At 39.8% G+C, this 16,408-nt stretch overlaps 1 protein-coding gene across 1 annotated transcript in view; it reads right to left on the bottom strand.

Annotated features, from left to right (window-relative positions):
* The window catches only part of LOC120025203 (cadherin-8-like), a 103,209-nt gene that overhangs the window by 29,357 nt on the left and 57,444 nt on the right, over positions 1-16,408 (bottom strand). Inside the window, exon 3 of the mRNA XM_038969667.1 lies at positions 1,774-1,893. Within this exon, the coding sequence (XP_038825595.1) occupies positions 1,774-1,893 (120 nt within the window). The remainder of the gene's footprint in view (positions 1-1,773; positions 1,894-16,408) is intronic.

A 16,408-nucleotide genomic window follows, 5' to 3' on the forward strand; every position in this document is an offset into this window, starting at 1 on the left:
GGTCTTTTACCAAATAGGGCTATCTTTTGTATACCACCCCTAACTTGTCACAACACAACTGATTGGCTCAAACGCATTAAGAAGGAAAGAAATTCCACAAATTAACTTTTAACAAGGCACACCTGTTAATTGAAATGCTTTCCAGGTGACAATCTCATGAAGCTGGTTGAGAGAATACCAAGAGAGTGCAAAGCTGTCATCAAGGCAAAGAAACGGTGGCTTCGTTCAAGAATCTCAAATATAAAATATATTTTGATTTGTGTAACACTGTTTTGGTTACTACATGATTGCATATGTGTTATTTCATAGTTTGATGTCTTCACTATTATTCTACAAATAGTAAAAATAAAGAAAAACCCTGGATTGAATAGGTGTGTCCAAACTTTTGACTGGTACTGTATATATAAAAAATATTGTACGCAGAATGAACCTTATTGACTGCAGTGGCACGGTGCAGAAAATGAAGAGCTCAGGGCAAGGATAATCCGCTCAGAAAACAGGCCGGCAGGATAATCGAAAAGATAATCAACACTTAATAAAGGCCTGACACCCTTGGTCATATTATGCCTGAGACAATGCACTGTTCTTACCTGTCTGAAGCAGGTAAGAACAACTCTCCCTAAAAGAAGTGCACACACACACACACACACACACACACAAACTCACATGTACTCACGCACCACACCCACAGACACACATCCACACACACTTCAGTTATCCTCTGTTACTCACTCTACTGTCATCTCTGTTGATCATCGTTAGCTATTCAAATTAATTCCTCATCACTGAAAAGGGTGGAAAGACAAACACTAATTTCCATAGATATTCGGTAGGATTTCTTCTACCGTCCATTAACCAAGTGATGGATTGGGGCATGATGTTTATTTATTTATCAAATGCATTTAATTTCCTTCATGGTGTTGGAAGTGTCAAATGGATTATAATGTTTGTTTTTCCCTTACCTTTTATTTGTCATTAACATTCATTAAAACAGCTGGCTCACTTGAATGAGCCATCTGCATTTGCTCAGTAATCATGCAAAGCGTACACGCTGATCCTCAAATTGTCCTTTCATAGATTCACTATACCTTCTCCATTTTATTGTGGTAGAGGTGAGTGATTAAAATCATAATATTGTTGAGGAGGAAACAGGGTTTCTACAGTATATGTAGAAATATGCCTTCATATGTATTATGTACATACAGCTTGGACGTTCTTGGAGCTTGTTTATTATATGTTGTTTTTCCAAATTGTGAGCAGTTGATTTCCATCTCATTGATTATTAATGTAATTTCACCATTATTTAATCATGTTGCTTACAGACACACTGTTAACAAGTCGGCTGAAAATGCAATTAGGAAAACAGCAGAGTCAAGGTTGAAGAATAAGCGGACGGCAGATTGAATTAAAAAAGATAGCACTGTCTTTTAAATGTAAGAGTCCTTAAATATCTTGTTTGGAGTTATATCCTTAAAGCGTAACTATAATTTGTATGCTGAGTAATTGTCCATGTATGGATAATATACATTCAATCTGTACATTTCACTGAAACAACACTTGTTTTGACTGCCATCGAACCGTACAGGAAGGAGTGTATCTGTTCAGGCTCGACAATGTTACATGCCATGATCCTGAATGTTACATTTATTTTGCACTGTTGAGGAAAGAGCTGCAACTAAGTATTTCACTGTACTGTTTACACCTGCTGGATCCTGTGCATGTGACGAATAAACTTTGATTTGCTTTAGTATTTCACCATGGCAATCCACTCACCAGTGTTGGGGTCTATGGAGAAGTAGGGCTGTCCTTCCAGTATGCTGTACACAAGTTTAGCACTGTTTCCATAGACTGGGTCATCTGCGTCTGTTGCCGTCACCCTAGTTACTGAGGTACCTGTATATGAGAAAGGGCACATAATTAAAAAGAGAGTGGACTTCTGACACCCATAATCACTCCTTACAGCTAGCTTCTCCCCCTGTAATCTTCCTGGTTCCACTATAAAGCCAGAGGTACTTATTGGTAAGGTTAAAGACAACATTATTGCCAGACACATGAATGACACAGCATACTGTGCTACAACGTCCCAACAGAGAAAACAATCTTACAGTGAAGGCTTTGAAAAATGAACAATAAAGAGCAGGGCTGATGCTGATGCCCAACTCGTCATTAGTCTGTGGCTCAGGTGGGAAGAGAATAAAAGGAGGAAAGCTGTTCGCGGGCAGCAACTTGACAGTACAGATGGTATGGTAATTTTTTTTGTAAAATGTGTTCTCAGGTGTTCTGACAACATCGGTAAATGTTCATGGTTACAGAAGGCATCAGGCCTAGCCACAGGTACCCAGGCCTGCTGACTGCAGGAGACATAATGGGTCATAGTGGGGGACAACACTAGTTAAGGCCACCTCTGTGCCTGCCATTAGGAATGTGCCATTAATCTGGCACAAACAGAGTAATAACACCAGGCCAGTTTAACATGGTGCTTCTCAGTTTTAATATAACGATGCTAACTCTTTTCTATTCTAGTTGATTTCTCTGCTAATTGTTGTTAGGACCATTGATAGAAAATTTGTGGAATAAAGGTGGAGATGTTTCCCTTATGCAGCTGCTGGCAAGGAACAAACAGTCTGTTGGTCTAAACTCCTCTGTTCTGCCTTGTATCACCTGGCTTTGGGGCTTGGCAAATGTTTTTGAGGCCGAGAGCATGAGTTGTGCCTTTGTAGATACAGACAATCTGCAGTTCAGAATATGTGGTGCTCATCATCTGTTTTACAGGCACACTTCTCTGGTAGAGTTCAGTGTGTCAAATCGGAGGGCCTGTTGTCCGGACCTCTGGCAGTCTCTATGGGTGTGCCACAGGGTTCAATTCTCGGGCCGACTCTCTTCTCTGTATACATCAATGATGTCGCTCTTGCTGCTGGTGATTCTCTGATCCACTTCTTCGCAGACGACACCATTCTGTACACTTCTGACCCTTCTTTGGGCACTGTGTTAACTAACCTCCAGACGAGCTTCAATGCCATACAACTCTCCTTCCGTGGCCTCCAACTGCTCTTAAATGCATAAAACTAAATGCATGCTCTTCAACTGATCGCTGCCCGCACCTGGCCGCCCGTCCAGCATCACTACTCTGGACGGTTCTGACTTAGAATATGTGGACAACTACAAATACCTAGGTGTCTGGCTAGACTGTAAACTCTCCTTCCAGACTCACATTAAGCATCTCCAATCCAAAATTAAATCTAGAATCGGCTTCCAATTTCGCAACAGAGCATCCTTCACTCATGCTGCCAAACATACCCTCGTAAAACTGACCATCCTACCAATCCTCGACTTCGGCGACGTCATCTACAAAATAGTCTCCAACACTCTACTCAACAAACTGGATGCAGTCTATCACAGTGCCATCTGTTTTGTCACCAAAGCCCCATATACCACCCACCACTGCGACCTGTACGCTTTCGTTGGCTGACCCTCGCTTCATACTCGTCGCCAAACCCACTGGCTCCAGGTCATCTACAAGTCTCTGCTAGGTAAAGCCCCGCCTTATCTCAGCTCACTGGTCACCATAGCAGCACCCACCCGTAACACGCGCTCCAGCAGGTATATCTCACTGGTCACCCCCAAAGCCAATTCCTCTTTTGGCCGCCTTTCCTTCCAGTTCTCTGCTGCCAATGAATGGAACGAACTGCAAAAATCACTGAAGCTGGAGACTCATATCTCCCTCACTAGCTTTAAGCACCAGCTGTCAGAGCAGCTCACAGATCACTGCACATGTGCATAGCCCATCTGTAAATAGCCCATCCAACTACCTCATCCCCATTCTGTATTTAATTTTTGCTCCTTTGCACCCCAGTATCTCTACTTGCACATGCATCTTCTGCACATCAATCACTCCAGTGTTTATTTGCTCAATTGTAATTTTTCCGCCACTATGGCCTATTTATTACCTTACCTCCTTTATCTTACCTCATTTGCACACACTGTATATAGACTTTTCTATTGTGTTATTGACTGTATGTTTGTTTATTCCATGTGTAACTCTGTGTTGTTATTTGTGTCGTATTGCTTTGCTTTATCTTGGCCAGGTCGCAGTTGTAAATGTAAACTTGTTCTCAACTGGCCTACCTGGGTAAATAAAGGTGAAATAAATAAAAATAAAAATAAAATAAATAAACTGTATAATATTCTCATGAGCCTGTTCATATGACATGTTACAGAATAAAGACCCACTCCAACAAAATTTCAAGATTGTTTCATGAGAGAGGGTCATTAAATATTGTACATGTGGGGAATGCATTTCCTTTTTATACAGCCAAAACATGTCCAACAATGATTAATAGTAACACTGTCCTCCCTTTTACAAAAACAAAACAAAACATATAGACCACCATTGCACTCTGACTAAAAACCTGCTTTGCTATTGCTACCCAATTATTTCACATAGAGAGCCTCAAGTGGCCCTTTGAGACATGTGTTTGTTAGTTATTCATGTGCTGTGATGACCCTTACCGTCGCCAGGGCTTACCAAATCACTCAACAGTTTCACGTACTGTTACAATACCAGAACTTTAGTAAACCTAGATTCTTTGAAAGTGTCACAAAGTCTTCATTTAGGGAATGATCATGGAATGTAGGGAAATAATACAAATTAATTACAATTGAAGTACTATTGATGTATGCAACAATAAAAATGTGTCTATTCCTGCAACGCTGGTTGAGAATAATGTATATTGTATCTGCTATAGGTATTTGCCAATTGTCAAATTAAATTAAGACAGGAAATTGCTCTACTTTTCAGAGATAATAAGTCTTATCTGCCTAAAAGTTAAATTGCTAATACTACAATGGCAGTGGGAAAATGGAGCCATATTTGCATTTAATTATGAAAGCACCTTCATACTTCTGATTCCTTGAAAGGTGTGTCTGCAGCAAATAGCAAATCCAAACTATGTGACAATACATAGGAATTGAAGTGTGGAACAAAACAGTGGAACTAGTGGGCCATGAAATAGCCCCCTCTACCTTTTTCTTTTCAGAGGGGTACATTCTCCACTCCTTTGATAAAAAGAAAAGTGAGGGATTAAAAAAGCTTCTGTTTGGCACTGTTTCAAATCAGTTCAGATTAGCTTGTCCTTCCTGGATATTGTACCGAGAATTCGGGGACACTCATGACTGCAGAGTTGGATGCACCACTGGGCCCTTGGTCGAGGAAACTCAATTGTGGGAATATTGTCTCTGGTTTGATTTGATGCCTGTAGCCCACCAGTGCAATTACAAATATGTAACACCTATAAACTTCAGGGGATGAAAAATAACAATTGCTTATAAAAATGAAATTCCAAAGCTGATTTGGGTCTGTGACAAAACCTCTGCAGGTTTGAGGCCTAAATTGAATGACGTGTGCAGTCACACTACTGACATTAATTCTCAAACAAATGTCACTTACAGTATGTGGTGGTTTCTGAACTACCTTTGTGATGGATTAATGAATCCATGTTATCCCCCTGTCTAAAGACATGTGTCATACACTTGTTTTGTTCCAGCCGTCCACAAACTCCCAGAGATGCTACAGATTGTGGTCCTATGGTAAACCTAATGTAATCTCATTAATATTAACTACTAAGGACTTATTGCTACACAAATTATAAAAAAACAAATGTTATGCCCACAGGTTATGAAACTATTAGGCAAATAGGAGTTATGGTCATGGTCTTTATGGTGTGAAAGCTAGTGTTACAAGAGCAAGGGCGGGATAAATATGTTGGGGTATATCCTTTTGTCTCATCAGATGAAAAACTAAGAGGGCACTTCCCATTTACTGTGTACATTCATACAGTGATAGAAAATCAATAGGAATCTTCCTTGAAAACTGGAGGGAATAAATCCAGAGGCTTAGTGATGTCAGTTGTGGCACGATGGCAGTGGGAGTGGGAACTCTTTGTTAGTGCCATGGCTTTTGTTTCCCAGTGTCATAATTGTCTCCGGCTGATGCCCCAGTGTTGCCAGGGGCCCATGGGGCTAACAGGACCTCAGACGGTCTATCCTGGTTGGCTCGCCACTGAAAGTGAGGGAGAATGGGGCTCTGTGGCCACATGTAAACAAAGCAAAAAAAGAAACGTCCTCTCACTGTCAACTGCGTTTATTTTCAGCAAACTTAACATATGTAAATATTTGTATGAACATAACAAGATTCAACAACTGAGACATAAACTGAACAAGTTCCACTGACATGTGACTAACAGAAGTGGAATCATGTGTCCCTGAACAAAAGAGGGGTCAAAATCAAAAGTAACAGTCAGTATCTGGTGTGGCCACCAGCTGCATTAAGTACTGCAGTGCATTTCCTCCTCATGGACTGTACCAGATTTGCCAGTTCTTGGTGTTACCCCACTCTTCCACAAAAGCACCTGCAAGTTCCCGGACATTTCTGGGGGGAATGGCCCTAGCCCTCACCCTCCGATCCAACAGGTCACATACTTCGCTGGCCATGGCAGAACACTGTCTTGCAGGAAATCACGCACAGAATAAGCAGTATGGCTGGTGTCATTGTCATGCTGGAGGGTCATGTCAGGATGAGCCTGAAGGAAGGGTACCACATGAGGGAGGAGGATGTCTTCCCTGTAATGTACAGCATTGAGATTGCCTGCAATGACAACAAGCTCAGTCCAATGATGCTCTGACACACCGCCCCAGACCATGATGGACCCTCCACCTCCAAATCGATCCCACTCCATAGTACAGGCCGCGGTGTAACGCTCATTCCTTCGACGATAAACGTGAATCCGACCATCACCCCTGGTGAGACAAAACCGCGACTCGTCAGTGAAGAGCACTTTTTGCCAGTCCTGTCTGGTCCAGCGACGGTGGGTTTGTGCCCATAGGCGACGTTGTTGCCGGTGATGTCTGGTGAGGACCTGCCTTACAATAGGCCTACATGCCCTCAGTCCAGCCTCTCTCAGCCTACTGCAGACAGTCTGAGTACAGATGGAGGGATTGTGCGTTCCTGGTGTAACTCGGGCAGTTGTTGTTGCCATCCTGTACCTGTCTCGTAAGTATGATGTTCGGATGTACAAAGCCTGTGCAGGTGTTGTTACACGTGGTCTGCCACTGCGAGGACGATCAGCTGTCCATCCTGTCTCCCTATAGCGCTGTCTTAGGCGTCTCACAGTACGGACATTGCAATTTATTGCCCTGGCCACATCTGCAGTCCTCGTGCCTCTTTGCAGCATACCTAAGGCACGTTCACGCAGATGAGCAGGGACCCTGGGCATCGTCATTTTGGTGTTTTTCAGTATCAGTAGAAAAGCCTCTTTAGTGTCCTAAGTTTTCATAACTGGGACCTTAATTGCCTACCGTCTGTAAGCTGTTAGTGTCTTAACGACCGTTCCACTGGTGCATGTTCATTATATGTGTATGGTTCATTGAACAAGCATGGGAAACAGTGTTTAAACCCTTTACAATGAAGATCTGTGAAGTTATTTGGATTTTTACGAATTATCTTTGAAAGACAGGGTCCTGAAAAGGGATGTTTCTTTTTTTGTTGAGTTAATATGTATATGCAGTCACGTAGACGTAAGGAAAGTAGTATCCAACTCTACAAACTTGGATACACCAGTGCTGTTTATCTCACTGTGTCTGCACTGTGGGGTGCACATAGACTAAGGTGTCTGTCTCCAAGAACACCATGTTCAGTGTTTAGAATGGCAGTATTATTTACTGTATGTGAATTTACTGTATGCAACCTCATCTGAGATTGCAAATAATATACAAATAAATATTATGAAAATAATGTCCTTGAAATAATTACTATTTTCTATCTTCACCTATTTATACTCAAATGTATTGAAAAATACCTTATGTGAATTAACTTCTTATGGCTGGGGGCAGTATTGAGTAGCTTGGATGAATAAGATGCCCAGAGTAAACTGCCTGCTACTCAGGCCCAGAAGCCAAGATATGCATATTATTAGTATATTTGGATAGAAAACACTCTGAAGTTTCTATAACTGTTTGAATGATGTCTGTGAGTATAACAGAACTCATATGGCAGGCAAAAGCCTAAGAAAAAATCCAACCAGGAAGTGGGAAATCTGAGGTTTGTAGGTTTGCCTATCCAATATACAGTGTCTATGGGGTCATATTGCACTTCCTAAGGCTTCCACTAGATGTCAACAGTCTTTAGAACCGTGTTTCAGGCTTCTACTCTGAAGGATGAGGGAATGAGTGCTGTTTCAACCAGGTTTCTGGCAGAGTGCCATGAGCTCACTCAGGCGCGCCCCCGTGAGAGGTAGCTGCGTTCCTTTTCGTTTCTAAAGACAAAGGAATTCTCCGGTTGAAACATTATTGAAGATTTATGTTAAACAACTTCTTATGGCTGCAGGGGCAGTATTGAGTAGCTTGGATGAAAGGTGCCCATTTCAAACGGCCTCGTACTCAATTCTTGCTCGTACAATATGCATATTATTATTAGTATTGGATAGAAAACACTCTCAAGTTTCTAAAACCGTTTGAATTATATCTGTGAGTAAAACAGAACTCATTTTGCAGCAAACTTCCTGTCAGAAAGTGAAAAATCTGAAATCGAGGCTCTGTTCCAGGGCCTCCCTATTAATCTGCTTGAAATCTATTAGTATACATGCACTTCATACGCCTTCCACTAGATGTCAATAGGCAGTGAGAGAAGAAATGGAGTGTATAGCTATATCTATGGTCAAAAGAGAGGTCTTGGAATGACATGACCCCAATTTCCTTTGTTCAGGAAGGCGCAGGAAGTACATCAGCATTGGCTTCTGAAAAGCTTTCGTTATAGACGGCTACTATCTCCGGCTTTGATTTTATTTGATAAATGTGACAATATCATCGTAAAGTATGTTTTTTCAATATAGTTTAATCAGATTATTTGAATTTTTTTCGGGAGTTTTGGCATGTTCCGTTCTCTGCGTTTGGTGACGATGGACAGCTTCGCGCCACTTTGCTAGTTTTGGTTGCTAATTCGAGAGGGAAAAAGGACATTCTAAAACCAAACAACGATTGTTCTGGACAAAGGACCCCTTGTGCAAGATTCTGATGGAAGCTCAACAAAAGTAGGACCCATTTATGATGTTATTTCCTATTTCTGTCGAAAATGTGTAGTTGTGTTTTCCGCCTTGATTTTGGGTGCTGTCTCGCTATAACGTAAGCTGTATGTCGTACTGAAGTTATTTTTAGAATTCTAACACGGCGATTGCATTAACATTTTCTCAATAGGGGGTGCTGTTTTCACTTTGTAAAAAATTCGTTCCCAAATTACACTGCCTCGTACTCAATTCTTGCTCGTACAATATGCATATTATTATTACTATTGGATAGAAAACACTCTCTAGTTTCTAAGACCGTTTGAATAATATCTGTGAGTCAAACAGAACTCAAGTTGGAGCAATTTTCCTGTGAGGAAGTGAGAAATCTGAAATAAGGCAGGCTGTTCTGGGGTCAGTTTATTAATTTGCATGTCTTCTATTGGTCGAGATGCACTGCATACGCCTTCCCCTAGATGTCAGCAAATAGTGAGAATTGGAATGGAGTTGCTAGGCAGATCTGAGGCCATATAAATGGGCTGGGAACGTGGGGTCCAGTCTTTTCATCTTTCGCCATGACGCAAGACAGACCTCTGGATGGCGTTCTGGAAAGCTACCGTTATAGGCCTTAGATATATCCGGCTCTGATTTTATTCGATATAGGTGTTAAAGACATCATAATGTTGTTATTTTAAACCGAGTTATATCAGTTTATATCAGTATATTGCGATTTTCGGTATTTTATTTGTGCTGCGTTATGGTGAGTTGGACACGTCTTCGCCACATGGCTAATGTTTACTGCTAATTCCAAAGTTGAAGGCGACAATCTACAACCGAGCAACGATTCCTCTGGACAAAGGACAACTTGCCCAAGATTCTGATGGAAGCTCATCAAAAAGTAAGAAGTATTTATGATGTTAATTCGTTGTTCTGTTGAAAAATGTAAAACTATGTTCCGCCATTAATTTCGGTGCGGTCTCGCTTTAACGCACACTGTATGTCGTAGTAACGTTAATTTTAAAAATCTAACACAGCGGTTGCATTAAGAACTAATGTATCTTTCATTTGCTGTCCAACCTGTATTTTTTAGTCAAGTTTATGATTAGTTACTGATTAGATTAGGTGCCTCTCCCAAGATTTCTCCCGACATATTGTTGGCAGCTTGGCTACTATGCTCATTGTATAACCACGATTTGTGCCGCTAAATATGCACATTTTCGAACAAACTCTATATGTATTATGTAATATGATGTTATAGGACTGTCATCTGAAGAAGTTTGAGAAGGTTAGTGAAAAAATTTATATATTTTGCTGGTTTATTCGTTATCGCTATTGTTGCCTTGAATCAATGCTGTTGTGTGGTTGGCTATTGTAGTAAGCTAATATAATGCTATATTGTGTTTTCGCTGTAAAACACTTAAAAAATCTGAAATATTGGCTGGATTCACAAGATCTTTGTCTTTCATTTGCTGTACGCTGTGTATTTTTCATAAATGTTTTATGATGAGTATTTAGGTAATTCACGTTGGTCTCTGTAGTTATTCTAGTTGCTTTGGTGAGAGTTGTGATGGTGGCTGCAATGTAAAACTATGATTTATACCTGAAATATGCACATTTTTCTAACAAAACATATGCTATCAGACTGTCATCTGATGAAGTTGTTTCTTGGTTAGTGACTATTTATATCTTTATTTGGTCGAAACTGTGATAGCTACCTATGCAGGAAAAAAATGGTGGGGAAAAAAAGTTGTGTCTTTTGCTATCGTGGTTAGCTAATAGAAATACATATTGTGTCTTCCTGTAAAACATTTTAAAAATCAGAAATGATGGCTGGATTCACAAGATGTGTATCTTTCATCTGGTGTCTTGGACTTGTGATTTAATGATATTTAGTTGCTAGTATTTACTTGTGACGCTATGCTAGGCTATGCTAGTCAGCTTTTTTACTGATGGGGGTGCTCCCGGATCCGGGATTGTGACCAAGTAGAAGTTAAGAACTAGTGTATCTATCATTTCCTTTACAACATGTATTTCTTTGTAAAGTTTATGAATAGTTATTTGGTCAGAATAGGTGAGTGTCAGAAATATATCCGGAGATTCTGGAAAATAGTTGCTACGTTTTCACAATGTATAACCACGGATTTCAGCTCTAAATATGCACATTTTCGAACAAACCATATATGTATTGTGTAATATGATGTTATAGGACTGTCATCTGATGAAGTTTATGAAGGTTAGTGAAATAATTAATATCTTTTGCTGGTTTTGTCGCTATCGCTACTGTTGCCTTGAATCAATGTAGTTGTGTGGTTGGCTATTGTAGTAAGCTAATATAATGCTATATTGTGTTTTCGCTGTAAAACACTTAAAGAATCGGAAATATTGGCTGGATTCACAAGATGTTTGTCTTTCATTTGCTGTACACCATGTATTTTTCATAAATGTTTTATGATGAGTATTTAGGTATTTCAATGTGGTCTCTGTAATTGTTCTAGCTGCTTCAGTGCTATTTGTGATTGCAGCTGCAATGTAAAACTATGATTTATACCTGAAATATGCACATTTTTCGAACAAAACATAGATTTATTGTATAACATGTTATAAGACTGTCATCTGATGAAGTTGTTTCTTGGTTAGTTTGGTTGGTTCTTGGTTAGTTAGGTTGGCTTTGTGCATGCTACCTGTGCTGTGAAAAATGTCTGTCCTTTTTTTGTATTTGGTGGTGAGCTAACATAAATATACGTGGTGTTTTTCGCTGTAAAACATTTACAAAATCGGACATGTTGGCTGGATTCACAAGATGTTTATCTTTCATTTGCTTTATTGGACTTGTTATTGTGTGAAAGTTAAATATTTCTAAAAAATATATTTTGAATTTCGCGCCCTGCACTTGGACTGGCTGTTGTCATATTGAGCCCGACTTAGGGCTTGCAGCCCAAAGAAGTTAAAAACATCCTAAAGATTGATTCTATACATCGTTCGACATGTTTCTACGAACTGTAATGGAATTTTTTTACTTTTCGTCTGGCCTGTGCGTCATGAATTTGGATTTTTTTAACTAAACGCGCGAACAAAAAGGAGGTATTTGGACATAAATTATGGACTTTATCGAACAAAACAACCATTTATTGTGAAACTGGGATTCCTGGGAGTGCATTCTGATGAAGATCATCAAAGGTAAGTGAATATTTATGATGCTATTTCTAACTTTGTTGACTCCACAACATGGCGGGTACCTGTATGGCTTGTTTTTGTGTCTGAGCGCCGTACTCAGATTATTGCATGGTGTGCTTTTTCCGTAAAGTTTTGTAGAAATCTGACACAGCGGTTGCATTAACTTCTTATGGCTGCCGGGGAAGTATTGAGTAGCTTGGATGAAAGGTGCACAGAGGTGCCCAGAGTAAACGGCCTGCTCCTCAGTCATAATTACTAATATATGCATATTATTATTAGTATTGGATAGAAAACACTCTGACGTTTCTAAAACTGTTTGAATATTGTCTGTGAGTATAACATAACTCATATGGCAGGCAAAAACCTGAGAAAAAATCCAAACAGGAAGTGGGAATTCTGAGGCTGGTCGATATTCAACCAGGATCCTATTGAAATCACAGCGAGATATGGATGAGTTTGCACTTCCTACGGCTTCCACTCGATGTCAACAGTCTGTATAACCTTGTCTGATGCCTCTACTGTGAAGGGGGACCGAACGAGAGGGGAATTAGTCAGATCTGCCATGACCTGACCATGCTTTGACCATGCACGTTCACATGAGAGGGAGCTCTGTTCCATCGCTCATCTGAAGTCAATGTAATTTTTCGGTTGGAACGTTATTCAAGATTTATGTTAAAAACATTCTAAAGATTGATTCAATACATCGTTTGACATGTTTCTACTGACTGTTACGGAACTTTTGGACATTTCGTCAGCTTTTAGTGAACGCGCTTCCTGACGTTGGGTTTGTTTATCAAACAGGCAAACAAAAATAGTTATTTGGACATAAATGATGGACATTACCGAACAAAACGAACATTTCTTGTGGAAGTGGGAGTCCTGGGAGTGCGTTCCGACGAAGATCAGCAAAGGTAAGTGAAGATTTATAATGCTTTTTATGAGTTTTGTTGACTGCACAATTTGGCAGGTAACTGTTTGGCTTGCTTTTGTGGCTGAACGCTGTTTTCAGATTATTGAATATTGTGTTTTGCCGTAAAGCTTTTTTAAATCTGACACAGCGGTTTCATTAACTTCTCTGGGATATGTGGGACGCTAACGTCCCACTTGGCCAAAAGCCAGTAAAAATGCAGGGCGCCAAATTCAAATATATTACTATAAAAATCAATCTTTCATGAAATCACACATGAAAGACACCAAATTAACTTCTCTAGGATAGGGGGCAGCATTTTCACGTTTGGATGAAAAGCATACCCAAATTCAACTGCCAGCTACTCATCCCCAGAAGGTAAGATATGCATAGTATTAGTAGATTTGGATAGAAAACACTCTGAAGTTTCTACAACTGTTTGAATCATATCTGTGAGTATAACGGAACTTATTCAGCAGGCGAAACCCAGAGGACAAACCATTCAGATTTTTTTTGTTGTTGAGGTCACTGTCTTTCAATGTGTTTTCATTGGGAATACAGCTTTCTAATTGACCTTCTTGCAGTTCCTACTGATTCCACTGGATGTCAACAGTCTTTAGAAATTGGTTGAGATTTTTCCCTTTGTGTAATGAAGAAGTACGGCCATCTTGAACGAGGGTCACTGGAAGTGTCCTGTTAGTTAGAGGCCAGAAAGCTAGCTACAGTTTGTTTTAATCCTGTATTGAACACAGATCATCCCTTCTTCAATTTTATCGATTATTTAAGTAAAAAATACCTAAAGTTGTATTACAAAAGTAGTTTGAAATGTTTTGGCAAAGTTTACAGGTAACTTTTGAGATATTTTGTAGTCACGTTTCACAATTTGGAACCGGTGTTTTTCTGGATCAAACGCGCCAAATAAATGGACATTTTGGATATATATCGACGGAACTAATCAAACAAAAGGACCATTTGTGATGTTTATGGGACATATTGGAGTGCCAACAACAGAAGCTCGTCAAAGGTAAGGCATGAATTATATTTTTATTTCTGCGTTTTGTGTCGCACCTGCAGGGTTGAAATATGCTTCTCTCTCTTTGTTTACTATGGTGCTAACTCAGATAATAGCGTTGTTTGCTTTCGCCGAAAAGCCTATTTGAATTCTGACATGTTGGCTGGATTCACAACCAGTGTAGCTTTAATTTGGTATCTTTCATGTGTGATTTAATGAACGTTTGATTTTTATAGTAATTTATTTGAGTTTGGCGCTCTGCATTTTCTCTGTCTTTTGGCCAAGTGAGACAGTAGCGTCCCGCCTAAACTCAGATTTTTGGATATAAATATGAACTTTACCGAACAAAACATACATGTATTGTGTAACATGAAGTCCTATGAGTGTCATCTGATGAAGATCATCAAAGGTTAGTGATAAATTTTATCTCTATTTCTGCTTTTTGTTACTCCTCTCTTTGGCTGGAAAAATGGCTGTGTTTTTCTGTGGCTATGTACTGACCTAACATAATCGCAAGGTGTGCTTTCGCCGTAAATCCTTTTTGAAATCAGACATGTTGGCTGGATTCACAACAAGTGTAGCTTTAATTTGGTGTCTTTCATGTGTGATTTCATGAAAGTTAGATTTTTATAGGAATTTATTTGAATTTGGCTCTCTGCATTTTTACTGGCTTTTGGCCAAGTGGAACGTTAGCGTCCCACATATCCCAGAGAAGTTAACGGGATTGCAGCCATAAGAAGTTAAGGAGAAGTTTATCTAAAGTTCCATGTATAACACTTGTATCTTTTATCAATGTTTATTATGAGTATTTCTGTAAATTGATGTGGCTCTCTGCAAAATCACCGGATGTTTTGGAGGCAAAACATTACTGAACATAACGCGCCAATGTAAACTAAGATTTTGGGATATAAATATGAACTTTATCGAACAGAACATACATGTATTGTGTAACATGAAGTCATATGAGTGTCATCTGATTTAGATCATCAAAGGTTATTGATTAATTTTATCTCTATTTCTGCTTTTTGTGACTCCTCTCTTTGGTGGGAAAAATGGCTGTGTTTTTCTGTGACTAGGTACTGACCTAACATAATAAGATGGTGTGCTTTCGTCGTAAAGCCTTTTTGAAATCGGACACTGTGGTGGGATTACAAGTTTATCTTTAAAATGGTGTAAAATACTTGTATGTTTGAGGAATTTTAATTATGAGATTTCTGTTGTTTGAATTTGGCGCTCTGCACGTTCACTGGCTGTTGTCAAGTCGATCCCGTTAACGGGATCTCAGCCGATCTCAGCCGTAAGAAGTTAAGTTTCAGTGACTCATCATGGCGATGAATGCATATTCCCCGGGCCCATCATCTCCTCTGGTTTCTAGGTCAAATCAAATGAGTGCCAGTCCTCAACTGGCTGACCGGTAGTGAATGGTCTATGAATGCACTAGCCTTGTGACAAGAGAATGACCACGTATTGATGATCATCAGATAGATATTGGCGCTGTTATCTTTTCTGGCTGTCCCGCAATAGAAAAACAGCTCATGGTCAGACTAAGAGACTCATGTGGATTGGCTAGCTTGCTGTAGTGAATGCTGCTGCTGTATGACCCAGTTGATTGAAATGCATAGACTGGGAAACACATTAAGCACAGTCAGGCCTGTGTCAAATGAAAACAGCAGGCCAAAACTCTTGACTATAGAAATATGATAAACAAGGTTCAGTAAACAACCATCTACTGTAGGTGCAATGCCATATTTGGAATGCTGCCAATGTATTCTCAGAGTTGACAACCAGGTTCCATATGGGTTACATATTAACTTTGATGAGGCAGATGGATCTGATGGAAATTCTGAAACAAATCAGTATGGAAACAACTTGAAAGTGTGAACTTTGTCATCTGCCACTCAACATGGCAGTCCAATTTCCCAACCAATGTTCAATCCAGTATGATTTACAACTAGCACTGTCACTGAAAATTGTGTTACATTCCATATTGCTCATGAGGAGACATGAACATGGTGTAAAAGTCTGACGAGAAATAATAATCAGTCAGTAAAGCATTCTCTCCCTCAACAGATCACTCTTCATAACCCAGGTAATGCGTACCCATGCTTAACATTGTGTGCAAGTAGGGCTACTTAAATGGATATGAGAAAGAAATGAAAGACAGTACGGCCAGGGCAGTCTGAATCTGATATGATCAAAATGCATGTGTTTACATCAAAGATGCTTCATGATTAACGACTCATGGTGTAATGACAACAAGAT

Source organism: Salvelinus namaycush, chromosome 30, assembly GCF_016432855.1.
Source record: "Salvelinus namaycush isolate Seneca chromosome 30, SaNama_1.0, whole genome shotgun sequence".
In the NCBI taxonomy this organism is placed as follows: domain Eukaryota; kingdom Metazoa; phylum Chordata; class Actinopteri; order Salmoniformes; family Salmonidae; genus Salvelinus; species Salvelinus namaycush.